The sequence below is a fragment of the Myodes glareolus genome, chromosome 2, assembly GCF_982192425.1.
Source record: "Myodes glareolus chromosome 2, mMyoGla1.1, whole genome shotgun sequence".
Classification (NCBI taxonomy): Eukaryota; Metazoa; Chordata; class Mammalia; order Rodentia; family Cricetidae; genus Myodes; species Myodes glareolus.
In genome coordinates, this window is record NC_142027.1 from 130,832,162 (window position 1) to 130,859,146 (window position 26,985).

General features: G+C 52.8%; 1 protein-coding gene across 6 annotated transcripts in view; it reads right to left on the minus strand.

Annotated features, from left to right (window-relative positions):
• Kiaa1671 (KIAA1671 ortholog) overlaps nucleotides 1–26,985 on the minus strand; it is a 138,842-nt gene that overhangs the window by 70,305 nt on the left and 41,552 nt on the right. For 5 of the 6 annotated variants that reach the window (XM_085680792.2, XM_048450314.3, XM_085680788.2 and 2 more), the window contains exon 6: nucleotides 20,329–20,448. In XM_085680792.2, coding sequence (XP_085536918.2) covers nucleotides 20,329–20,448 — 120 coding nt within the window. Of the gene's footprint in view, nucleotides 1–5,343; nucleotides 5,581–20,328; nucleotides 20,449–26,985 lie in introns of those variants that run through there. The other variant, XM_048450342.3, reaches the window with a different exon arrangement.

Here is a 26,985-nt window from a genome sequence, read left to right on the forward strand (position 1 = left end):
ATAGGCCGTAGAGGGTACAGCTAAGCAAACACTCCGCAGAGTGCCTGGGAGGCGGACAGCCAAGCCAGCCGTATTTAGACATTTTTTCCATCAAAAACAAGCTCTGCTGGTGGAGTGGAATGTGATGGAGGAAGCACAGCTACCACAGTGGGAACTAGGCAGCTTGGCTCCAGTCCCCCACAGACAGCGAGCCCCCAGGCAGCTTGGCTCCAGTCCCCCACAGACAGCGAGCCCCCGGGCAGCTCGGCTCCAGTCCCCCACAGACAGCGAGCCCCCGGGCAGCTCGGCTCCAGTCCCCCACAGACAGCGAGCCCCCGGGCAGCTAGGCTCCAGTCCCCCACAGACAGCGTGCCCCCAGGCTAGGCACAGCCCAGTGTCACATGTGCTGTGTTCCTACTGTTGGGGCTCCCACCCTGCAGCAACGTGCAGCTTCCTGGCTTTAAGAAAGCTGAGAGTCACTAAGGGCCATCCCCAGGCCTCAGCACAGGGGTAGGAGATGAGGATGAGCTCAGTTCTTCCAAAGCACCTGGACACAGCTGATCCCTAAATAAAGCCCACCCCTTATCCCAACCAGCCCTACATTTGCTGACTCAAGTTGTGTGACCCGTCTAAAGTCGCCAGCCAGCAAACACTAGACACACTGCAGGCAAGGCTTCCTCCTCCCAAAGCCCTGTGTGGGCTTTGCCAGTGGATGGCAAGTCACCTCAACCCTAGTGGCCTCAGTGTTCCCATGCAGATCTAGCAGTTAAAACTGGACAAGGGGTACCTGGCTTCACTATCTCTGACATGCCCCAGCTGGTGAGGGGTGAGGGAGGGGGCGTGAATAAGACACCGAACCGCACAGGCTTCTGTTTCCAAACACTGAAAAATGGAGGCAGTGCTGAGATCTACTCATGGGGTTAGCGTGACTACGGGATGAGCTGCCCATAAGACCCACATGGTTCATGCCAGGCGGTTTTGTAAGGATTCAGTAAAATGGCAGCTTCTCATTGGATGCCCAGTGGCAGGCCCATGGGCCCTAGGAGGGTCTGTCTGCTTTGCTTATCACCATCAACAAGATTAAGTGACTCCAAACAGCCCCAGCAGAGGAAGCCACCAGCTCGGGTTACTAATGACACATAACAGAAACTCAATCTCCTCCCACTTCCCAGATGATGCAGGGCAGGCCCAGAAGTGAAGGTGGGGGCTCAACCTCAGAGTTGTGTGCAAGACAAGGCTGTAGACAGGAAGCTACTGACAGCCTGACAGCCCGACAGCCCACAAATGGCCCCTTTGCAGAGACCTGCTGCAGCCACCCTTGACCCAGGCCTAAGGACTGAGTAACACTGAGAATAACTCAGGAGTAAGACCCAGGCTGAGGCTAGCAGGCACCAGGCACATCTGAGAACAAACTATTGCCCAAGCAGGAGGGACTGGCCAGTTAATCAAGGCCAATGGCAGGAAGGAGCACAACCACTGGACACTACGCTTATGGGCTGGGCCGTTTGCAGAACCGAGGACGAACATGGGGCTCATGGGCAAGAGCGCTTCCCTGAGCTAAATCCCCAACTCTCTTCCCATCCTTTCTTATTTTTGAGATAGAAACCAAGATTCCAAGGCTGGCCTTGAACTCACTGTGTGGCCCCAGAGGGCCTTGAACTTTTGATTCTCCTGCCTCAGCCTCCTGAGAGGCAGGGATGACAGGCCCATGTTCCAGATCAACCTGAGAAGCATTTTAAAGACATGAGCAGCTGCCCGACCTCTACCCCATGTTAGTGAGCACACACAAGTGTGCGGAACCAAGACTGGTAGGTGGGCAATCATGAGGCCCTGCTTCGGATCCCACATAAGATAGTACAGACTGGGTTCTGAGATGGGTCCTACTAGAAAAGTCAGAGGTCATGGCGAAACAGACCCTTTGAATGGTGCGGCCCTCCCCACGGTCCTCTCCTCAGCTGCCCGTTTGTCCTCCTCATGATCCTCCCCTCAGCTGCCCATCAATCCTCCCTGTGGTCCTCCCCTCAGCTACCTATCAGTCCTCCCCATCTCCCTGGATTTGCTGGCCATGACTGCTCTTGGCGGTGCTAAGGGAGCTGTGGAGGTTGCCCCACCTCCTTTGGCACCAGAAAGCACCCTTTGCCTCTATCCACGACATACCAGCAGCGCCAGTTCCCAGTTAAGAAACCAAAAATATCTCCAGACAGACTATCAAGCATCCCCAAGAGGGCAAAATTGGTCCCTCAGAGTTCAGAATTCAGTCTGGGGTTTACCAGCAATGAGTTCATGCAGATTCCCTGCGTTCTGTCTGTCGTTGCTAGAAAGAGTTGTGCCACGTAGCCCAGGCCGGTCTCTAACTTGCTGTGTCCAAGGATGACCTTGAAGTCCTAATCCTCCTGTCTTCCCTTCTGAGTGCTGAGGTCACTGGGGTATGTCACCACGCCTGGTCTGAGTAGTGCTGGGGATGGAACCCAGGGCTACCTACATGCTAGACAAGCCAGCTGAGCTGTCTTCCAAGACCTCATTCCCACTTGCAACTACTGATTTATTTTATGTGTATTAGTGGTCAGCCTGCATGTGTGTCTGTGCACCACATGTGTGCAGTGCCTGAGGAGGCCAGAAGAAGGTGTTGGATCCTCTAGAACTGGACTTACAGATAGTAGTGGGTGGCCATGTAGACCTTCTGTGAGAGCAGCCAGAGTTCTGAAACACTGAGCCAGCCCTGCAGTCCCTAACTTCTGGTACTCGGTGGGCTTTCAAGGAACCAGAAGAAGGGTACCCTGGAGCCTTCTCTGATGTCTCTTCTGTGAACACAGGCGTGCTCCAGAACACAGATGTGATCCAGGACACAGACGTGCTCCAGGACACAGACGTGCTCCAGGACACAGACGTGCTCCAGAACAACACGGAGAACAGAGCAGAGCGGCAATCCCACTCTGCACATGACATTCACGCTCCAGAGGGATCCACGACAGTTCAGATGGGACAGGGATGCAATCCAAGCAGACACAGAAAGGATACCAGGCTGCACTGTACACACATGCACACATGCACAACAGAATACTCCACACCCTTTGGCACTTAGGACATCATGGTTGAATGTGGTCAACACTAGACTAGACTACGTATTGCATGACCTCACTCATAGGCGCAATCTAAAAAAGAAAAAAAGTCAAATACAGAGGCAGGAGAGGGGAGAGTGGTGACCAGAAGACTAAGTTAGGATGTAGAAATGGGGAGATGTCAAAGGGCCCCGGTTGACAACAGCCATGTAGAACCCCGATGGAAGGCAGGAGGAGCACCCCACACCGCTTAGCTCCTCCATGCAGTCTAGATTGACAGCCACTTTGATCCCAGCAGTGGCTTCCAGAAAAACAGAAGTCCCAGTAGTCTCTGAGTGACCTGGAGGAATCGTGACGAGGAAGTGGAAGGTGGTGTGTCCCCGCCCCCCGACACCCCGCTCTGCAGATGAGGAAGACACAGCCACAGCTGTAGCAGCCTGTGGGTCTCACATTCCCCTACTTTCCACAGAGTCCACAGTAAGAGTGTCCAGTCCTCTGCAGGCGGAGGGCTGATCCTAAGCCATGGTCTCAGACACCTGGGCCGTGCCCGAGTCTAGTAACTTGGCAGAACAAAGACACCGTAGGGTGATTTCCATGGCCAGGAACTAGCAGTAAGGCCCTATCACCCACAGGAAGCAGGTGAGTACAGCCTCACCATGCCACACCTAGAAAAGGCCTAAACTGCCTTGTCCCACCCCCTTCTGGTTCAGGAGAGAAACAGCCTAGAGAGGGGCTGAGACTCTGTCCCTCTGTCTGTCTCGCACAGGCCAGACTGAGTGAATGCCCGTCCCTGCTGGGGAACTTGCCACACACTCTCGAACATCCACATCTACCGACCCTGGTCGTAATACACACTGTTCCTTCTGCCCAGAACACACCCTTCCCTGACTCGCTCTCAGATCCTCCAGGGCTCAGCTTTCTTGAGGACTCTGTTGGGCCCCACATCCCAAAAGACCGTTGTCTGACACAATACCACGCTCCACCCCACGCCAACACAGTCCAGACGTCCCCAACATCAGGGCACTGTGCACGTGTGCTCCAAGTATACAAACTGCTGCCAGGTGTCTTGAATGAACACGTGACCACGGCTATCTGCCGATGAGCCTGGCACCTGCTCCCACATTCCTGGGAAGTGGGTATTGTCTCTTAGTCGCATTAATGTCCTGGCACCAAGACACAGCCAAGCGCCAGGAAGCTGTCAGGACCCCATGAACTGCAGACTTCAAAATATACTAAGTAGGACATAGTGGCACATGCCTGTAACCCCGGTATTTGTGGGGCTGAGGCAGGAAGACAGCTGAGAGTTCCAGGCCAACCTGGGCTACAGAATGAAACTCTGTCTAAAACATAACCAAACAGAAAACACAGACGCCAACAGTCCCCCTCTCTCTTTAGGCTCTTTGGGGTATTCCAAACTTTCTAGCATATCTATATCCTACTTTTGTAATAAAAAAATAAGGAAAATAAACCAATAAGTGATGCTTTTGTTTATTAAGAGAGAGCTTGTCTCCCAGTGATCCCGGGCACCCGGGCCTGGGAAGGTCTCCTGTCCTCTGGATGTTCCCTGGGCTTTAGAGGACCATGATGCTGGGAGAGGTACAGGAGGACGCTTCCAGAGCTGTGTTTTAGAAGCTTGGGAAAATTCTGTGTGGCAAGCATCTCAAGTATTTGCAAACATTCAGAGGGGGAAATAACATTTCCTAAAACTTTCCTTTATGGGTATTCTGAACTCATCAGCAAAAGTTCTAGAAAGCCCCAGACACTGTGACGATTCCCTGGTAAGTTTTTCTGTTCACAGAGCCACCGTCACTGCGTCTTCTTAGTCCCACCAGGGTAGAGAGAGCAGGAAGACAAGCAAGCTGTCCAGGACACACAGATCTGCCTCAGTCAAAACAAGATTTGGAAGTACTCCGCAGAGCCCTCGCAGGAGGGCACCCCAGCCGAGCTCCCACGTCGTTCTCAGGGAACTTTTTCTCGGGTATACATGGAGGGGGAGTGGGTTTGGGTTTCACTTTTGTCAAGTTTGGGGGAAAGGAAAATAAAGCTACAGAAGGCAGCAGAGCCGAGGAACCCCAGTGAAGCGTGCTTTCTGAAGGACCCACAAGGTGTGTCCTGCTTTTGCTGCTTGCCCAGGAGAACCAGCTGCGCGGGCTACAGTCCCAGTTCTGGACGACCGCTGTCCCTCCTAGCCTGCTCTCCCACCCAAGCTGTCCACCACCCGTGCTCCTCCTCCCACAGTCGCTGTTAGCAGGCGAAAGGCAGACGACTGAGCGGAAGAGCGGCAGACTCCTGCGCCCACACTCACCCACAGGTACCGCAGCAGCTTCAGCAGACTGGGGCAGTAGTAATAGTCCATCTCGGAGCAGGCTGTGGGGCCTCTGGCTGGGCACGTCCAGCTTCCCCCCCTCCCAGAGGGGGTGGCTCCTCCCTCCCCACTACTCTCACCACCCCCAGAGTCAAGTTCAGGGTGGCATAAATCTTTCAAAAGCCAGGGCTCACAGCCAGATGGCCGGACGGTCCTGTGAGCGGCCACATCACCTCTGGGGTAAAGCTGCAGCCTGGTCCCCAGTCCTGGGTGCCAGCATCCTTCCCCCATCCTGGGGGGGCGGGGGAGGGAGCAGGAGGCGGGGCCAGACTGCTCCTCCCCCACAGCTGCTCATGTGGTCCAGGGAGATCTGAGAGCAGGGGCTAGAGGTGTGCAGGGGACAGTGTGTGTAGCTGAGTGAGGGCTCTCCATGAGAGTGTGAGTGAGCATGCTAGGCAAGTGTGGGAGTGAAAGAGTGTGTGCATATGAATGCATGGTGCAGACAACTGTGGAGTGTGCCTGTGTGTGCCTGTGTGCACTCGTGTGAGTATGGAAAAGAATGTGTCTGTACCTACAAGTGTGTGTACGTATGCAGAAGAGAGATAAGGACATGTGTGTGCATATGCATGTGTGTGCATGCATGCACTTGTGGCACACAAGCCTGCATAGTTCCTCTTTCCCCAGACCTTTCAGGGAGGGAAGGAATGGAATTGGGCACAGGCTCACACCTGTGCATCCTCAGTTACCCCATATACTAGAAAAGAAAGTCTAGGCCCAGAGCAAGATAGGACTTGACCAGCATCATAGTTTGTAATTGAGGGAGGCACCCGGGCCTCCCAGGCACACGTTCTGAGCTTTGCCTGTCCCGTGGGTAGCCTGGGCAGAGTAGAGAAGATGCTGTGGAAGGTCTTTTGGCCTCTAGAGCAGCCATCATTGGCTATGGGCGGGGCAGTGAGGGACACCATTTCCAGTCTGCAGACTAAGAATGCTAAGAACCCCAGATGATCTCTCATAGATGCTGGCTACAAAAGAGCTGGTCTGCCATGTCTCTGAGTCTCAGTTTTACCTTCCGAGAAATGGGAAGAGTCATGACCACGTTTCAGGGTTTTAGGATCTAATGAGGCAAGTGGAGAACAGAACAAGGAATCTGTTCTCACTGAGGCCACACAAGACTGTGACCATTGCTCACGCGAGAAGCGGGAGCTCAGAGAGACAGTGGCCCAAGGTGACTGCTCACTCAGTGGAAGCTTGGGTTCAAAGCAAGCACCCTATTTGATGCCACCTTCCAGAGACTGGCACTCAGCAGGAGCTCAACAAAGGACAGCCCAGCTTTTAGGCAGGCCCAGGTCCTGGATCTGGGAGGGGAAAGTGAGGGGAGAGACCGGGCAGAAGCTGGGCCGCTGGCTGACTGATGCCCCACACACTGCCCACCGAGAGAGGCACAGCAGCTAAAGTGAAGCCCTGAACGTGGCGGGTGGGCTTAGCTGCGAGACCCCACAGAGCGATAATCTATCAAGGCCCCTCAAGGCGGCCTGAGGTTCATCTGCTCTCAGGGCCCCTCACCCAGCAGGCCCAGGCCCAGCTGGGCAATCTCAGGGATGGGCAGGATAGCAGAAGGCCAGACCCTCTCCCTGACCACACAGAGAACCGGGAAGGCTGGACTTGCGTCCTGACTGACGGAAGGAAAGCCAGGCCCCAGGCTCTCTGGCTCTCAACCGATTTATAAAATAACGGAAGGCTAGGCCTGAGGGAATGGAGGAAAGACAAGGCAGCGGAAGTGGCATCCCTGCTCATCCACTGACTGACGGGAAGCTGGGCCCTGCTCACCAACTAGCCGACCAACTGACCACCTGGTGGACGTTCAAGCCCATGTTCTGCTCTCAGGCTGACTAAATGAATGAATGAATGAATGAATGAATGAGCTAACGAACAGTGGGAGGAGGGGCCCTGCTCATTTGCTGACTAACAGGAATCCAAGGCTGGCCGCGTCCTGACAACTGACTGACTGACATAAAAACAGAAAGCTAGGCACTCTGCTAACGGAGGGGCTCAGGGCTGTCTGCAGACCGAAGGACTGCCTAAGGCCAGGTCAGCAGACAGACCTCGCTGCCTCTGGGCTCCTGGCTGAGGGACAGAGGGGACTGGAGGCTGCTGGGAGGAAAGGAAGGTTGAGTAAGGCAGGCGGTGAGGGGGCGAGGATGTGACGGGACGGGGGCGGGGGGGAGACAGAAAGAGACACGGGATATGAAATGGCAGGGAGCCATGATGGAGAGCCACATGGACAGGAAAGAGATGAACCCCAAAGACAGATGGCTCCCCCAGACGGCCAGGGACAACGTGAACAGGGCCCAGCTGGAGAGCTAGAGAGAGCAGGCGGCCCGGGGGGGGGGGAACCTTTGATGACAGTGAGGGGGACAGAAAGGAGGAGATGGAAAGAGACACCCGAGGTCAGACACACCAGGGCCACCCCTGCCTTACCCTACCATCCCAGCTGGCCAGGCTACATGGAGGCGGGAGGCTGAAGTGATGAGACCCATGGGATTCCTCCGCCAGCCAGGGAACCTGTCTGTGTAGACAGGCTAGGCCACTCCATGTATGCACTCACAGACTCTCCACGGTTTCCCGTCTTCCCCAACCCAGATCCTTATCCGCTTCTCACCACTGGATCCTATCTACTGCATGAGTTGAATGGTGGCTCCCAAACTATGTTTTCCCCTGGAATCTGAAACTGGCAATGTCTGAAGCCGGTCAGCCATGCAGACGGTATAAGGAACAGACACAGATCATTCTGGATCCGGGGGGAGGGAACACTAGAACACTTACCCCTAACGGCACCCTCAGAAGGTGACAGCCATGAGGGACCCACTCCCCAGACTATGAAAGAGTTGCTGGGAACACTCAACTTTTCTGTCCCTCCCGTCCCTTCTGTCATATGAGGATGCCCAGAGGCACCATCATGAGGGACAGGTCCTCTCCAGACCTGGGAGCCTCTAATTCGTTGACCTTCTGTTTCCAGTCACCGGGAATAAATGATATCATCTATCAGTTCCTTGGTCTAGTGCCTTGCTGTGACAGCCCCAAGGTACAGTCATCAGAGAGGCCGTAAATTCACCGCCATGATATGAACCTAAAGGGAAAAGCTAGGCCAAGCCAGACAGACTGTGGTGGGAGCATGGCTACAGTCAAGTCAAGCCGCAGCCTCTAGGTGGCAGGCACAGCATGGACTCTCCCCCACACTGTCTGGAGGAGGGCATCCTGGTGCCACCTAAAGTCTAACTCTGGCCTCTCAAGCTATAGGAGCAGACTTACTGAGCCACACGTGTGTGGTGACCCTGGGGACCCCAGCTAACCTCTTCCCTTCATCGGGTGCTTTCTGCCTGGCTGGCTCCACTCATACTGAAGTCTAGCGGGCCTAGCCACTCTGCCCTGCAGCCTGCAGCCCAGACTCATGGCAGACCCAGTCACAAAGTCCTGGGCTCCTGGTGGAGATAATCAGGCATCCCTCGCAACAGACTAGCTCCCTTTGGCTCCTCCTTAGGCCCCTTCCTGGCCACTGTAGGTCTGAAGCAGTCCACAGACATGATTCTTAACTCGAAAACTCACCTAATGCCTCCGGAGCAGTGGTTCTCAACCTTCCTGATGCCGCGACCCTTTAACACAGTTCCGCACACTGGCTGACCCTGGCCATTAGATTATTTCATTGCTATTTCATAATTTTGCTACTGCTATGAATGGTAATGTAAGTATCTGATATGCAGGATATCTGATATATGACCCCTGTGAAAGGGTCATTCGACCCCTGCACTGGCTGGTTTGTGTGTCAACGTGACAAAAGCTAAAGTCATCAGAGGAAGGAGCATCAGTTGAGGAAACGCCTCAGTGAGATCCAGCTGTAAACAGGCATTTTCTCATTTAGTGATCACCATGGTGGGCGGTCTCATCACTTAGGCTGGCGGTCCTGGGTGCTATAAGGAAGCAGGCTGAGCAAGCCAATGGGAGCAAGCCAGTAAGTAGCATCCTTCCTGCTGTTTGGGTTCCTGTCCTGACTTCCTTTGGTAATGAACAGTAATATATAAATATAAGCTGAATAAACCCTGTCCTCCCCAACAGGCTTATTGGTCATGGTGTTCTGCTGCAGCAATAGAACCCTAAGACAACTCCCAAAGGGATCGAGACCCACAGGTTGAGAACTTCTGCTCTACGGGATCAACACTCAGATTCCCAAAGATGAGCACGGGTCACCTCTGTACCCCATTTTCTTTGGGTGCTGTTTTACATCAGGCCAAGGCTTGTGCATCTATGACCTACGTTTAAGTATCAGCAGACATGGAAACCACATGACAGGCTTACAGCTTCCTTAAAACGAGGCTGCCAGGACCCACAGGTCACACTCTTGTGCAGGGACAGGGCAGGAGCTGCCTAGGGACTGACTCAGATGGCAAGCCTTCCACTCCCTGCAGCCCAGACACCTGGATGTGGACCCAGGAATCACCAACTCATCAGTCCCCGCAGGGTCCTACTGCACGCTGTCCCCTACTGTGTGCACGATCCTGCACTAGAAACAGGCCTGCAATGTGACCCACCTCGCGTCAAGGGTGTGGTGTCTGCAAAATGTGTCTCAAGTCAGCAATATTATTTCCAAACCCACAAGGCTCTCATTGTGGGCTGGCCAGAGCGCCCTCGCTCCCAATACACATTCCTTTCAGAAATAAAAACATATCCCCCCCCCCCTTTTCAATAGAAAGGCGTCATTGTGAAAATAAATGTGGCCAGTACCACCAGCACAGAGGGCCGCAGAGCAGCGTCTTGACCCCAGTGCAGCCCTGATGCCAGGCTCAAGCACCGGAAACTGCCAAGGTTAAGAGGAAGCTGCAGAATGGCACATGTGCCGGTTAGTGAGCTCCGTGGGTAGAAAGTCAACAGGGTCAAGAAAAAGCCTGGTCTGAGAGGCTGAGAACAAAGTAGACAGGAAAAAAAAAAACAGTAACTTGGGCCTGGAAAAGACACTTGATGCAAAACATGGGGACCTGGGCTCCATCCCAGGGAAGGAGAGAACTGACCACAAGTGATCCTCACAACACACACACACACACACACACACACACACACACACACACACACACAAATAAATGAATGTTAAAAAACAAAAACAAAAAACCCACAGTGTATTGGTTAGAGCATCTCCACTCTGCCCTCTGGTGGACATTCCTGGTTAAGGGTAATCTCATCAGAAGGCTGAGGAGGAACAGAAAACTCAGTCAGAAAGGGCTGCCAACACCAGGGTAAAACCTGATCCTGCAGGGCACAGAGCCCTTCCAATAGGTCTGAGCTCCAGCTGGGGCACACACACGCCCACAGTCTTGGCTCTGTCTAAATCACCTCACTTCCCCTTGCCCCAATTTCCCCAAGCATCAGTCCTACTAGAAGCTTGTGAGGTCTCAGCATCACGGTGTGTGAGTTCAAGCCTTCCTGCCGTGGCTGGGCCTGGCCTCCCACCAGCTCTTGATGCACAGACTTGAGGGACGGAGCTGCAAAGCTAGATTCAGGAACCCTGGGTGGTCAGGGTGACTCCGGGGGTCGAGCAATAATGAGCTGAAATCTGTTTTCAGAAATCTGCCCACCCACCACATCCAACACCCTACACACTTTGTTCCACCAAGGGCCTCAGCTGTGGCAATCCATGCTGGCCATTCTCCTGACCCTAGTAGGAGTGGCCTCCTTTCCCACTGCTCCTGGTTCCTTCAACTTGCCCGTTAAGACTGGGCATAAGTCATAGTGCCCTGACAACCAAGTCATGGAAGGACTCAAGCAGTCTCCATCCATGAAGTGGGCAACCTGTGTCTGTTCCCTCTTCGGCTCTTGATCCAGGCCCGAAACTATGTACGGGGCCTGGGTCCCAGAGGCAGGCCGTTCCAATTTAAAGGGAGGAAGAGGTAACAAACAGATGAGAAACCTGCAGCCACATAAAGATTAAGTGTGGATGGCGCGAGGTGTTGTGGAGCTATTAGAACCATGAACTGGCATTTGCTTTGAAAAATATCTCCCAAGTACTCATGAGCTTGAACACACCTGGTCCACCCCGGTGCTAGTGAGCTTCAATACCTGACCCACCCCGTGCTAGTGAGCTTCAACACCTGACCCACCCCGTGCTAGTGACCTTCAATACCTGACCCACCCCGTGCTAGTGACCTTCAACACCTGGTCCCCCCAGGTGCTCATGAGCTTCAACACCTGGTCCCCCCAGGTGCTCGTGAGCTGGAACATCTAGTCGCCCCAGGTACTCATGAACTTGGATACTTGGTCCTCAGATGATGGCGCTGTTTTACAAGGCTGTGAACCTTTGGGATGTGGGTTGAGCTGGCCAGCAGGCCCTGAGGGTGACACCTGCCTCTAGCTCCAATATAGTTCTACTTCCTGTCTAAGGCTATGAAGTAAAAAGCCCTGGCCAGGGGCTCCCACTGCATGGGTGGAGCATGTCATACCACCAAGTCTTCCTCCCATAAGGCTCGAGCCAGAATAGACCTTCCAGCCTACAGTTGTTGCTGCTATGCATTTTACTCAACAACAAGTCATTAATAATACAAATGGGCTGATAAAAATTGTAGGGATGCCGATGAGAACCCTAGTGTGGAAAATATCCATGAATCCATCAGTCTACAAACGGCTGAATAAATGGGACGTTTGTGGAACAGAATATTATTCAGCCATAGAAATGAATAAGGTACTTGCTCATGATAGTGCATGCGTGAAACTCGAAGCCATCCCAGGTGGGGGAAGCCAGTCTCAAGAGTCCCTGCTAGGCCATCCCATCTGTGTGGGCTCTGGAGTGCAGGCAGATATGCCCAGAGAGCAGACTCCTGAGGGGAGGGAAGAGGGAGCAGCTGCTGGTGGGTGTGGGTTTCCTGAGGGGAAGGTGACAGTTTCTACACTGCATTGTTGTGATACTTTAGAACTCTGAGCAGTCAAAGTTACTAAAGTTTAGAGGGTGCCTTTAATCCCAGCACTCAGGAGGTAGAGGTAAGGGGATCTCTGAGTTCAAGGCCAGCCTGGTCTACAGAGTGAGTTCCAGGACAGCCAAGGTCATACAGAGAAACCCTGTGTCAAAACAAACAAATATAAAACTGTTGAAGTTTAAACAGACCAACTGTACAGTTATTTTTAAAAGTGACAGCCAGGTCTGACTCAGGTCTGTAATCCCATCTGCTCAAGAGACTGAAGCAGGAGGATGGACAGATGAAGACATGCCTAGGTTACTAAGTGAGTTCAAGATTATCCTCAGCTGTAAAACCTTGTCTCAAACTGAAAAGCTGGGGCTAGTGGCTGCTCAGCGGGTAAAGAGCTTGCTGTGTAGGTGTGAGGATCCAAGTATGTATCCCCAGCACCTGTGAAAACCATATGTGGGGGCCTGTAACCCAAGTAAAGTCGGGGGTCAGACACAGGAGGGCTCATCCTGCCACAGATGTTCTGATGTCCCAGCTGAGACTATGGGCATCAGGAGGCTGAAAAGTTTCTCATGAGATCTCAATGCACACAAGGCTCAGATGCCCCTGTCCTGGAGAAGAGCCCAGTCCCATGTCCAGAAAGACAGAATAGATAAAAAGAATGTGATGGGCTGAGACATATATATAAGAAACCCAGGCAAGGACTCTTGAAGTGCTTCTGAGATTTGGAGAATCATAAGGAGAGTCTCCAAGACGCCATTTGGGGCACGTTCGTTCATAGGTGCATTGAGTTGTGTGTATGTGTGTGTGTATCTGTATGTATCTCATCACATATGCTGCTGAAACAGGGTTTGCAAACATGTGGCACTCTGATCTCTGCCTTCCCTGATCCATGAAGACATTACTAATGGATTATAGCATCATCTCCCCTGGGCCAGTAAGTATGGCCCCAAAGTCCTTAGGCATGGTCCAACAACTGGAATTGACTCTTGGCATAAAGCTGTTTTCCACCTTGTCTAAGCAGGAAACAGAAGCCAGAACTGGAATCTTCCACAACATTTTGAGTTCTTCAACTCAAGTGTTCCACCAAATACTGTCAGACAGTGTTCTGCGGTGTCTGAACGTTAAGAGAGCTGGGAGGGAGCACTGCAAGCCTATGAAGGGATGGGGACAGCTGGAAATCCATACACTGTAGTCGGGGAGGCACCAGGTACAGCCACTGAAGCCACGTCCTGCGCACAAGCAGCCCGACCCCCAGCCGTGCTACATCTCGGGTGTACAGTGAGCACCACCCACCTTGAGGCAACAAGTAGAATGCACGAAGATTAGGAACTGCCCCAGACTGTAACAGACCCAAATGCGTGTTCCCAACAGAGCAGAACACCTAACAGAACAGAGGGCAGGGACAAGTCCTCATTGTGGTCACCACAGGATGTATGTAGACCTGGCACTACCTGGGGCAGGATGGAGATGGGGTTCACGGCACAGAAATGCACTTGTGTCTGTTAGCAATGAGTGGGCCCACAGCCATACTATACACCTGCAGAGCAGCTAGGCCAGGACTAGACACTATCTAGAAGTCACCTGTCAATGGCAAGAAAGCAAGCCAGCGCCAGGTTGGACATTCTGGGCTAACCCACCATCAGTGAGGAATCTTGGACCCTGTGGGTCAAGAAGATGTAGGCGCTGGAGAAAAGGCTGAGTGGTTAAGGATGCTTATTATTCTTACAAAGGACTAGAGTTTGGGCCCCAGTACCCAAGTGAGGCAGTTCACAGTTGCATGTAACTCCAGTTCAAGGGGCTTTGGCGCCCTCTTTTGGCCCCTTAAGGCACTGCACTCATGTGCAAATACATCCCCCTCCACACACACACAATTTAAAAAATAAAAATGTTTTTTAAAAGAATGGGACATAGACTCCCTTGCATCCTGGGTCATCTGGTTCAGAGCACACACTCTGCCATCCTCCCGCTGGCTCTCACATGCAATCTGTCATGGAAGTTTCCAGGCAGGTTAGTGAGGAGGCTTTCCATGGGCATGTCTCTCTACAACAACCCTTCCTCCCACACATCATCAGCCCCACACTGATTAGGTGACAGCCCAGGCTGGTCATGTGACATCACCTGGGAACAGCACCCACAAGCCTGGACCTCCTCCCAACAGAGGCCATCGTGCCTGTAACCCCGGCTCTGCCCACCAGGGAGGTGTGCCCACGTGACAAGGTCCCCACCAGGGCAGCTTGTCAAGCAGAGCACGTGCACCCGGATTCCTGAGGGCAGGTGATCACTGGCTGGGTTCTGGGCCCCTGGGAACCCACAAACCCCTGTGGGCACTGCTGGTGCTGCTGAAACCTGAGGATCCCTGTCCCCTCCCTGGTGCAGAGGAGGAGCTACAAAGCCAGGCCTCACCCAGGCTTCACTGTTGCTCCTGGTGCAGCCACCTCCCTGCCTTGAGCCTCAGGCTTAGAATCTATAAGCGGGGGTCTCCCTGGTACCTTCGGATAGAGGAAGTCCTTTAGAAAAGAGCCAGGTCACATGTTGAGCAGGTATCATGGGGCAACGCTTGGGGTTAACCTCTAGTTTACACATTGCACACACATGCACACTCACACACACACAACTACTTTGTTTACCCAACTTGACTACAACTGGAATTTACTAAAATCCAAGCAACTGGTCACACCTGTGAAGGATTTTTCTTAATTAAATCATTCAAAGTGGGACGACCCAACTTTAAATCTGATCTTTGGGGTAGGAAGAGCCACCTTTGGGGCTGGAGAGATGGCTCAGTGGTTAAGAACACTAACTCTTCTTCCAGAAGTCCTGAGTTCAATTCCCAGAAACCACATGGTGGCTCACAGCCATCTATAATGATATCTGGTGCCCTCTTCTGGCCTGCAGGCACACATGGAAGGAATGTTGCATACATAATAAATAAATAAATCTTTAAAAAAATCCATCTTTAATCTGGGCCACACCTTTTGCTGAAGCCTGTCTTTATAGAGGACAAGGAAAAAGGAAGCTTGCTCTCTGCCTGAGTGCCCTCCTTTTTGCTGGCAAGTCCATTCCTTCACTGGCATTAGTGTCTACTTCTCTGGGATTCCAATGTGTGAAAGACCAGCAGAGACATCCAGCCTCATGGACTGAACAACTACTGGATTCTTGGACTTTCCACTGGCAGACAGCCATTGTTGGATGGACAAGGTGGACCACAGCCCATGAGCCATTCTAATAAATCCCATTACATATGTACGTCTGAGAGAGCGATTCTTTAAGTTCTGCTCCTCCAGAGGACCCTGACTAATACAGCCCTTATCCTGCCACCAAGGGTCACCCTCTCCACCAGCTCAATCACCATTGTTATCACCATCATAATCATCAAACTAAAGAAGTCCCAAGTGCTGTGGGACAATGGTCTGGTACCATGTAAAAATTTGTCACTTGTATTGGTTTAGTAAAACACTGATTGGCCAGTATCCAAGCAGGAAGTATAGGTGAGGCAACCAGACTAGGAGAATTCTGGGAAGAGGAAAGGCAGAGACACAGTCACAAATCAGATGCAGAGGAAGCAAGATGAGAATGCCTTACTGAGAAAAGGTACCAAGCCACATAGTTAAACATAGACAAGGATTATGGGTGAATTTAAGTCCTAAGAGCTGGTTGGTAATAAGCCTGAGCAATAAGCCAAACAGCTTATAATTAATATAAGCCTCATTGTGTTTATTTGGGACTGAACGACTGCAGGACCCAGCGGGACAGAAACTTCTGTCTATACCCAAGACCTTTGCTCCTGCCTGGCACCCTCCTCTGATCCTTCTACAGGCCCCACCCATAGTCACTTCCTCAAAGAGGCCCTTGCTGACCACCTGACAAGAAAGAGGCCCCGTACCCCTCTTCCCATCCCCGACCCTGGCTCCCTACACTGGTTTATTTTTTTCATGGTGTTTGGTAACATCCAGACGTCTCCTTTCTGAGCCTGGCCAGTGGTTACGTATTTGGTTCCCACAGTGTGCACACGCCAGAGAAGCAGCACACCGGCCTGGCCCACTATTTCCCTGAACAGTCTGGAAGACGAAGGCTTCCAAACACATTCCCAGTGGGTGGGGGAGGGGGATAATGACATTGCCATCATACCGAGTGTAACTACTTGTTCCTGGCCTAGAAATGAAAACAATTTGAAGACAGACGTTGACTCATCCCCTTTCATATTCTTGGAGGTCCACATAAATTAATAAATCAAGCAAGATATGAGGAGGGCAGTGATGGACGGGTAGGTGGATGGGCGAGTCAACGGATGGACGGAGAGATAAACTGGCAGGTGGGTGGATACAGGCACAGCTGCATGGGTGATCATTAGGGACACAAATGAACACAAAACACCCCAGCACACAACCTCTGACACGGCTGGCAGCACGCGTTCACTCCAGCAGACAAGCCCTGGTGTGGCTAGTTCAATCCAGAAAAGAACTGTGACCAGCTGCAGGCGAAGTGACTGTTTGTGGCTGTCCCTAGACCTCTGCACCCAGAGTGAAAAAGGGCGCAGCTGGTGCTGGTGGGTACTGACCTCACAAGCCAGGGTGTGCTCAACCCTGCTACCATTGGAGTCCCTCATGCCCCTATGCCCAGTGCACTGCCCGGCTCCCCCAGGCACAGTAGGCTCCTGACTGCCTGTACCTCCACTGCAGCCTGGCCTCCCCTCTTTGAACCCTGTTTCCCCAGAAGGCTGGACCTTAAAGCTAACTAAATCCATGACATTACCCAGCACCCCCTGTACGACAGATCCTAGGTAGGGTTTCTGGACTTGGAAGTCACACAGACTTGGTACACAGTGGACACATTTAAAAAAAATGAACATATAGGTAAATAAGCCAGGAAGAGCTGGTTTGTGTTTAGTCATGGGGAGGTTATTCTTAGACTTTCCCTAGGTTCGTGCCTGACTTATGACCTCACGGTCACAGGAGGGGCTGCTGGGTAACCTGTGCCTGAGGTCAGGGTCCACACTGAGTCACCATTCTCTATAATCTCTAGGAAACCATAGGCCATGGGCAGAAGGGTGGCCATACCTGTGGGAGGATACACCACAGGACCAGGAGAAGACATTTCCCCTTTCAGGACCCAGTTGAACTCCTAAGGCTGGGAACACTTTCCCTTCACAGTAAGACAGCTCGCAGGAGCAGACAACAGCCATGACAGCAACAAGCAGCTGTTCTGCAGCTGGCTGCGCCAGCACCGTGTGGGCAGAGCTACAGGGCAGCCGGTGGGTAGTCCCATGACTGGCAGCAGTGGGTGTGGTCACGCAGATTTGCTGACTCAATCAGCCCTGGGGGTCCCAGGCTGGCTTAGATATGATAGACAGGACAAAACAATCCACAGTCAACGTTGGCTGAGTCCCAGGACTCACATGTTCCCTTTCCTGGAGGGGCTACAGTGGGGAGCTGGCAGGAGCTGTGGGAAGGGGGAGCAGGATGAGGACTAACAGCCTGCCCAGCCCAGCCTGGGGGAGGAAGTGCCCAAGTCCCAGCCAGCACGTGTGGGCCCTGGTTATAGCTCTCCTCATGCTGTGTGGCCTAAGGCAGAAGGCTGAGCCCCTCTGAATCTTGCTTTTTTTTTTTTTTTAGAGCAGGAAGCGGTTTGTTTACCCAAAATGGCAGGGGAGGTGGGCAGCACTCAAGTAAGGATGGACAAAACCTGAGATAACAAGGGCTAGGGTGTAGTTCAGTTGGTAGAGTGTCACCTTGGCATCTACCAGGCTCTACCGCCCATCAACAGTGCAGGGGGCACACACCTGTAACCCAGAATTCAGAAGGCAGGAACAGGTGAAGAATGTTCAAGGTCATCTTTGGCTGCATAAAGAGTTTGAGGCCAGTCTGGGCTACATGAAATAAAAACCAAACTCCTAAAAGGATGAAGATATGTGACCCTGGATGAGCATGCAACAGCAGGAAGTTACGGACAAACAAGGACAGACTGACAGCTAACATTCATCGGACAGACTGACAGCCAACGTTCTTCAGGCAGACTAATAGCCAATGTTCACCAGGCTTCCCCGACCATCTCGGGCGAACTCACAGATGTCACCAATCCCCAGGCCTCATCTGAAACGCCATCCTAATCAAGCTGGGTCCTTATTGTGGGCCTCAGTTTCCCCATTTCTACAGAGTTGAACAGACACAAAGAAGGGGAGAAGGAAAGGGAGAGGAGGGGGGGAGGAAAAGAGGAGGAAAGGGGCCTCCTCAACCAAAGCATTAATGAGGAGTCCTCATTTGCTCTGAGACCAGACCAGCTCCATCCCACAGGAGAAACTAAGTCCCATGAGGCCACAGCTCTGTCCCACAGGAGAAACTGAGTCCCCAGAGGCCACAGCTCCGTCCCACAGGAGAAACTGAGTCCCCAGAGGCCACAGCTCCGTCCCACAGGAGAAACTGAGTCCCCAGAGGCCAAAGCTCCTTCCCACAGGAGAAACTGAGCCCCCAGAGGCTAAAGCTCCATTCCACAGGAGAAACTGAGTCCCCAGGGGCCACAGCAGCTGAAGCTGGTCTTTCCTTTCAGATGCTCCAAGTCTACCTGTCCATCCCAGGTTGTGGGAGGAGTCAGAAGGGTGTTGGACACCACTGCCTCCTTGAGGCTGCTTCTTAACATTGCAGGTATGAGACCAGAGAACCCAGTCCTGCAGGGCTGAGTCCTGGTCCTTCCTTCAGTCTGCAGTCTGCAGGAGAGGAAGTCCCACACTCCTCAAGCAGGGCACAGAGGCCTCAGAGCCAGAACAGAGGAGTCAAGGCAAACCATCCAGGACTCTAGGGACAAAGTCTTCTTGATGGCACAGAGGACAGAGGAGGAGCCTGCAGCAAGGAGGCCTCCTGCCGGCCAGAGACTGCAGACAGGTTCCAGGCCTTTTCTCCCCATAACCTTTGCCTTCACAGGTACACACAGAAGTTTACACTGGATCAGATAAGGGAGGTGGTGCCACCAGAGAGGGACTAGAGACAAGGGTATCCGAGTAAGGGAACCTTCAGAGATGGCCAAGTGTCACATGCCTGTAAGGCTGCCACTGGCATCTAGGTACGAGGGCCACTCCCAGGGCCACTCAGCAGACGACCGTCCCCCCGGCCACACACCCTGTTACTCCACCCCTACAATAACAGCAAATATGCCCATTTTACAGCTGAGGAAACAAAATCTCTGAGAAGGGAAGTCTCTCTAGACCACGGACATGGGAAGGTATGGGAGGCAGAACTCGAGCCACGCTGGTCAACAGCTACCCTGGGCCATGCCTTCAGGGCACCATTCGAACAAGGAGAGAACTCGATCCATTACAGACTGCATAGAAATCAACCAAATCACCAGAGGATCCTGGGTCACGGCTTCAAAGGTCAGAGGTTTCCCAAGAAACACGGTCCTTTTCCCAGGTCCTTCTTAAGCCAGCATAAAAGTCGAGAGAGGAAGAGTAGGCCAAAGAGACACAGCCAACAACCTGCAGCCAGGCAGTGTGGCGGCGTGTCTGCTGGGTGCTCAGAACCATGCCAAGCCTCTCCTGTGTCACCTCCTCAGTGCCCACACAGCCACATCTCTCCCCACTGTGTGGACAGGGACAGGTGATCGTGGGCCCCACAAGTCTGGAGCTGGCTTTCTACAGCCTCCTAATGGCCCTCATGGGTGCATTTTCTCTGGCCTGGCTCCCTCCAGATTCAACTCCCATCTCAAATCAGCACCGACACAGGAATCGCTAGCCCAGTTGTCCCTGCCGAGAAAATCAAAGGGTGCAGACACTAAACTCTCAAAATCTCAAGGCTGTTGAAAAGACACAGTGCTACAGATCGAACCCAAGACTTTTTATCAGCCTCCGTGGCCAGCTGCAGAGCCCCGCCTAGTGCCAAAAACCCAAAAGCAGCGAGGGTTTCCCCAGCACAGAGGGTCTGGCAACCCAGTCCCCAGCTGGTCACCCATTTGCCAGGCATCTGTCAACCTGAACCCTCCACACACATTCCCAGACCCTTCCAACACAGACCACGCCTGTGAGTCCCTCTCCAGCGGTACGACTGTCACTCACCACAAAGGGTCCACTCTTCTTGTCCTTGCAAAAGCTGTGACTTCGCCTGGGGACAGAGGCAACGGGGGACACTTGCCGGACAGGCTTCTGGCCGTCCTGCTCCAGGTTCTGCGAAGGCACCTGAGATAGAGAACACAAGCAAAGAATCTTAGTGGGAACCCCTGTTTACAGGACAGGTGTGTCACAGCATCAGAACCCCCCACTGTCATGGTCATGGATAACATCTGGATGGCAGGTCTTGGGCCCAAGAGGCCCAGTTTCACAGCTGCATGACCTCAAGTAATTCCTTAACCTCTCTGACCTCAACCATGTGGGAACAAACAATATTAACAGCTTCAAGGGGAAACAGAAATTAGACGCCTGTTCAGAACGTGCACAACATGGTCCAGCCACCAGGGGGCAGGCATGCCTGGCTCATGTGCCCGACCCACTGGGCCTCCAGTTTGCGAGCCTGTCACTGCCCATGGTGATCCTGTGGTCCTATTTTGAACATCTTCGTGGAGGGCATGTAGTCTGAATTCCTCTCAGCTACACACTGGGGAACCCATCACAGCCTAGCACACCCAGGAGTTCAGAAAGTGCTACCTGCCCCACTCTACACAGGTAAGTCAGCAGGCCCAGAGAGGGCAGGCTGTTAATGACACACAGCATCGGGAAGGGCAAGGCTAGCCCCTTTCCACCCATCCTTATTCTTGACTCCCTAGACCTCTTTTGGCCTGCCGTCTCTTCTGGCTACTTGCTCACATTCCTTGAACACCCTAACCCTGCACTGGGCCTTCTCTTCTGCTTCTGTGTCCTTTCTGCTGGGCTCATTTCCATGTCCCGGTGGCATTAAATAAATCCCACCCACATGTCAGTCTGGCCTGTTGGTGCTGGGTGGCATTAAATAAATCCCACCCACATGTCAGTCCGGCCTGTTGGTGCTGGGACCGAAGGCCAATCTAGACTATGGTGTCAGAACCTCAACACCCAATGAAAAGTACAAAATGTTCTGAACTGAGATGAGGAACGGCAAAGAGTTTCCAGGCTGATACTTTTTTATCTTCAAACAGACCCTTCGTCCTGAAGCTGAAGGGCTCCTGAGGCAGCATGGGGCATGAATGCAGCTTACTGAAGGATGCTCTGGGGTAGATTACACACCAGACTCTTGCCATGGTAAAAATTAATTTACCATAAAATCAAGTAAATTCCTGTACACCAAACAAACAGAAAGAAAACAAAACCCAAACAAACCAAACTTCACACCCTGGACCAAAACTAGGGCAAAAGAGAACAAGATCTTAATGGAGAAGCTGAAAGTAGAAAACAGAAAAGAGAACAAGCCTCACATTAGCCAGTGGCTTCCAAGACACGGCACAAAAACACAAGTAACAAGGACTTGGTCAACCCAAAAACACGTGTGCCTAAAGAACACCATGACAACAGTGAAGAATCCACCTACAGACAGGAAGAGAGCCCACAAGTCAGTCTTCTTAGTCCCACAACATACAAAGAGCAATGGCAATTCAACAACAAGGAAACAAGTCAATGGAAAATAAAGCAGGATCCAAACAGTAATTACTCCAAAGAATTATACCAACAGCCAAGTGAGCAACAGAATGACCCCAGGCTAAGAAGAGTCATCAGGAGCCAGGAGCCGAGGAGAGCCATGGCTACCAAGTCCTCGGCTTCCCCAGAGGACAGGCAGATGAGGGTGTCTTATAAAAAGCAGGACTTCCTGGGGTGACAAGGACTGTGTCTGAAAGAACAATGATGAAACACACCCTCCCCCAAGGCTGCCCTGGGTCCCCAGGACAAGCCCACCTGAGCTGGGCATCTGTACCATAGCTCCCACCTCCTCCTCAGGTCCTGGATGGCCCAGGTCTGTCTGGTCATTCAGATGGCCTTTCCAGACTGTTCCCCACCATCCCAGCATTACCTTCTGCCTGCCAGGACCAGCCAGTCTCCAGGGACCTCACCTGCTCACTGGCTTCAGGTTGTTGGTACCTGCGCAGTCACTAAAATGTTCTACAGGACCAAAGCAATCATGCAAGCTTGGACATGGCCAGGACAGCAGAGAAACTAGACTTGAATCTAATTTAAACTAAATAACACCCAGATAGTATCCGCCATGCCACCTGAGAGGCAAGCAGCTTCAAATATGGCTTCTTCTATTCCTCTCCTGTCACCCTCCTGCCTCAGCTACCAGAATGGTGGTACAATAGGCATGCCTCACCATGCCTGGTTAAAACATTCCTTTTTTATAACTGAATACTATTCCACTATGGGGCGATACCACATTTTATCTTCCCAAGGACCTTTTTCTGAGACGGGGTCATACACAGCCCAGGCGGAACTGGAACATGATCCAGGCCCGTGTCACCATGCCTGACATTTGCTCCCTGAACAAAGAGGACGTGAACAGTGTGCACAGAGGCCCAAGCTCTAAAAGGGACTATATGGTTTTGTAACGTGCATTTATTATTACTGAGCGTGTATGATATGAGAGGGTGGGGGCAAGTGTGCCGTGGGCGTGTGTGGGGTCAGGAGTCCATCCTCTCCCTCCACCTTTCCAAGGGTCGCAAGGATCGACTCCAGGTCCTCGGGCTCGTAAGGAAGCACCCTTACCCTCTGAGTCACCTCACCAGCCCCTTCCTGTTCTATGTCCAGAGCAGAACTCTGTACAGTCAGCTCTTGCCTTCCATTAAAGGAAATTGAACTTGGGCCTTCAAGGTTGCCCACGCCGGATTGGATTTTAAAAGCTGTGAGGTCAGCAGAGCTCTCAACCCCACACCTCGGGGAGCTTCAAACCAAGTCAACTCCACCCCAGAGACTTCAGCCTAACTGTTCTGGGATGGGCCAGGCCTGGGCGCCATGCCAGAGTCTCCCCAAGTGCCACTCTCTCCCACAGGAAGGGATGAAGGCACCAGACTAAACTTCCACATCCCTGTGGTCTCTGAAAGCAATCACAAACAACGGGGGATCATAAAAGAACCCAAGCCATTCTTGGGAGCTGAGAGAAAAGATGTGGCTGCGGAGGGGTCAGCCTTCACCTCTTTAAAGCACACTTGTGAGCCAAATTAAACCATTCAAGTAAATGAAATACTATCACCTGGCCTGGGACAGAATTTTCATAAATGTTTGCTAAGTAAAAAAGAGAGCTGGGCCTGGAGGTAATCTCAGCTACCAGAGGGGAAGAGAGGGGAGGGAGACTGGAGGGAGGGGACAGGAGGGGAGGGGAGCAGAGGCCAATAACCTCAGCTACTGGAAGGTGGGGATGGGGGAGAGGAAAAAGGAAGGGAGGGGAGGGAGGGAAAGGGGAGGGGAGGAGGAGGGAAAGGGAAGGGAGAAGAGAGAAGGAAAGGGGAGGAGAGGAGAGAGAAGGCCAGTAACCTCAGCTACTGGAGGGGAGGGGAGAGGAGAAGAAAGGAGGGAAGGGAGGGGAGGGAAGGAGAAAGAAGGGAGGGACGGGGAGGAAAGAGAAGGATCCTGAGGCAGGAGCATTGCAAAGACTTGCTAGCAAAAGAATGAGTAAAGGCCAGCCTAAGAACAGAATCACCCTGTGTCAAAATAAAAAAGAAAATAACTCTCACTGGTAGCTGCTCACCCAGCACACAGGATGCCCCAGAGACCCTGGGTTCGATCCCCAGCACCAGCATTGTCAGTAGCTGGACTGCACGTGAAGATTCTCCACAGTGCAGAGCGGCCAGAGTGCAGGCGCCAGGGAGGAAGCCCAGATCCAGCCCATGATGAACCACTTCAGTCACTGCGAAGGGTGGCTGTGTATGTGACGGCACTCTTTGCTCTGAGCGCTGGTTCTCAACCCTTGGGCTTGTGCCTACAGTAAAACATCTTAACTAACAACCCCCAGAGTGTAGGAGTACCCTGGAATGCTGCCACGTTTCACACTAACTATATGCCCCATGTCCCCTGGCTCTAGAGCAGGGTCAAAGGTGACCTGGCTCACTCTGCATGGACTGCCCCGCTCCATGGAGGATTCAAACGGCAGCTCTGAGTTCTGCCTAAATGACAGTAATAACCCATCCCCAGAGTGACAACAAAATGTCCCCAGAGGGCTGGGGATGTAGGCTCACTTGCCACAGCCATGGCCAAGGGTGTCTAAGGAGTATGGCTCACAGGCTGGGAGAGGCCACCCTGTTCCATCCAGCTGGACCTGAGCTTCTGATTCTCCTGCCTCCTGAGTAGCTGGGGTTTGGGGTCTGCACCACAAGGCCTGGAAGGCAAGCATTCTGTGAGGGGCCTCACTTCCTGCGCCCCCACATTCCCTAGATGGTTGAAATTCACCTAAGCACCCAACAGAAATGCACCACGACTGTGTATGTGTAGTGTGTGTGTGTGGGCGGGGGGTGTTTGGTGTGTGTTATGTGTGTGTACACAACCATGGAACATTTCTAGCTTCTAAAATATACAGTACCGTCCCAGGCTGCAGAAATCCTCACCAGCTGCAGGGAGGAAGGCTTCCCGCTCCCTCTGCCCCGGGAGGTCTGCAGAGTTTAGAGCCCTGAGCTGAGGTCTCTGGCTTTTCATTTTCACTCATTTGCTTGTTTTTGTTCTTTAAGATCAAGAAGCAGAGAGACTCAAGGAAGCACAGATAGGGGTCAGGAGGGTCAGGCCTTGAAGGACAGCCTGTGCTACAGGAGACCCTGACCCCAAAGTCAACCAAACAAAGGCCTTCCTGCAGGAGAGAAGCAGGAAGGGAGAAACAGGAAGCTGGTCTCTCCATCCCTCAGCCTTGAGAAAGCTGATCCCTGACAACCAGCCCTCCTGGGGCCTGGGCACTCAGGGCCCCTCTGCAGCCCTGGCTCTCCTTGCCAACTGCCAGCGGGACCTGAGGTGCTGGAGGGCTGAGCAAGTGTCACCTTCCACAGCTCGGGAGAGCCCCTCACAGGAGCACGCAGCCTGCTGCCGCCTTCAGCTCCCCACAGCAGGGCTTCAAGGCTGGGAGCTGCCATCATTCCTGAGCGGTGTGGGCACAGGAGGCACCGGACGCACGGAGAAAGTCCATGGCAAGTATGGAAGGCTCTGCATGTGGCACTTAGCAAGCCTGAGCTCCCAGAAGAACCGCAGTTTTGAAGCCTCATCCCCCTCGACACTCCTCGCAGTCCCCTTTGCACAGGCTAGCCCCCTGGTTCCTCTCCCACAGGCTTGGGGATGAGAAACTGTTTGTCGCAATCCTGGGTTGTGCTCTACTTTAAAGACACTGTGACCTGAAACTGCAGGATAATGCGGAAGGGAAGAAGCCAGCCCGGGGCTGGGGATTCACAGCCACTGGAACTGTGGGAAATGAGTCTCTTCTCCAGAAGTGTCCAGCCTGTGACATTTTGTTACAGCAGAAAACACCGCCCAGGCTAGGCTGTTGCCTCCCGCTGAATCACAAGACAATGGCTGTGAGGGACTACTCCAGCTTCCAGGCTGGAGTAGTCCCAGTTGCCCCTGCTGTGGCCATCCCAGCACACCCCTCCCTGCTCACCCATCAGTGTCTCCTCAGGGACCGACTGAACTCAATGCCTCCTCCAGGATGCCTTCCTGGGCCACTCCTCCAGCACTTCATTGAGCATCATGTAACTTCCAGGTCCCCATCACTCAGCCAAGGCAAAAAAATCTCTCCAAGGGCTGTGCCGGGCTTCAGGCTTCCTCCCCACCGTGACCACAGTGGCCAACATCTCATAGGCATCTGGCCAGGTCTGGGCTCAAGCACCTTTGCCTTTTGCTGTGTGACCTGTAATAGCTTTCTTAGTCTCTCTGAGCCCTGTTTTTTGAGTTTTACTGCCTATTTCACACCTGTAGCAGACCTTGTCAGCTCCCTAATACTCAGGACAGATACACGAACTGGTGCAGAGCTGTCCTACCGTGTGCAGACAGCCTTGCTGTCCAATCAGAATGGCAGAGTCTCACATTCACAGACACAGGCTTAGAGGACAATGGGAGGAAGTAGAAAATCCATACTTTGGGCCCTCTGACCCTTGACCCCATCAACTCACTCGTGTTATGAGTTTCCCAGAGGTCCTCAGGACACCAAGTTTTATTGGTGCACACACTGATATCAAATTCCTTGCCACCTTCCCAGTTCTCAGCCAGTCCCAGCCAGTCCCTCTGGTCACCACCTTAGCAGGCTTCTGCCTCTGGGGGGACCCAGAGTTGGGGTAAGCCAGCTTGTAAAACCCAGTAGGCCTCTTACAATCATTCACACGCCAAAGATCTTTCTGGAAGCTCACGTACTTGCTGCTGGCTCTGGGAAAGACGATAAGGAAGCTGGTACAGAGCAGGCACTCTACGATGCTCACGTAAAATGTTCGCTCTCATCCCCATCCCAGGTCGAGTGCTGAACCCACAATCCACAGCCAAGCAGACAGAGCAAGGGACTAACTTGGCTGGGAGGGTTTTCTAACAAACCATCTTGTGACAGAGGAAAATCCACCTGAAAAATGTGGATTTCTCTGAGCAAATGATGTCACTTTCTCAAGGCACAAATTGGTCAGGGCTGGGGCTAAGTACTAGCTTCACATGCCCTACCCAGCAAAAGAAGGGAAGTGGGGAGAGGAGAGAGAGAAGGAGGAAGCACAAACTTCGTGGAGTCTGGAAGGGTCTGCACACCTACCTGGATGCTCTGCTCCCACAGCCTCTGCCACTCCCCAGAGTGCCTAGGCCTCCTCCACT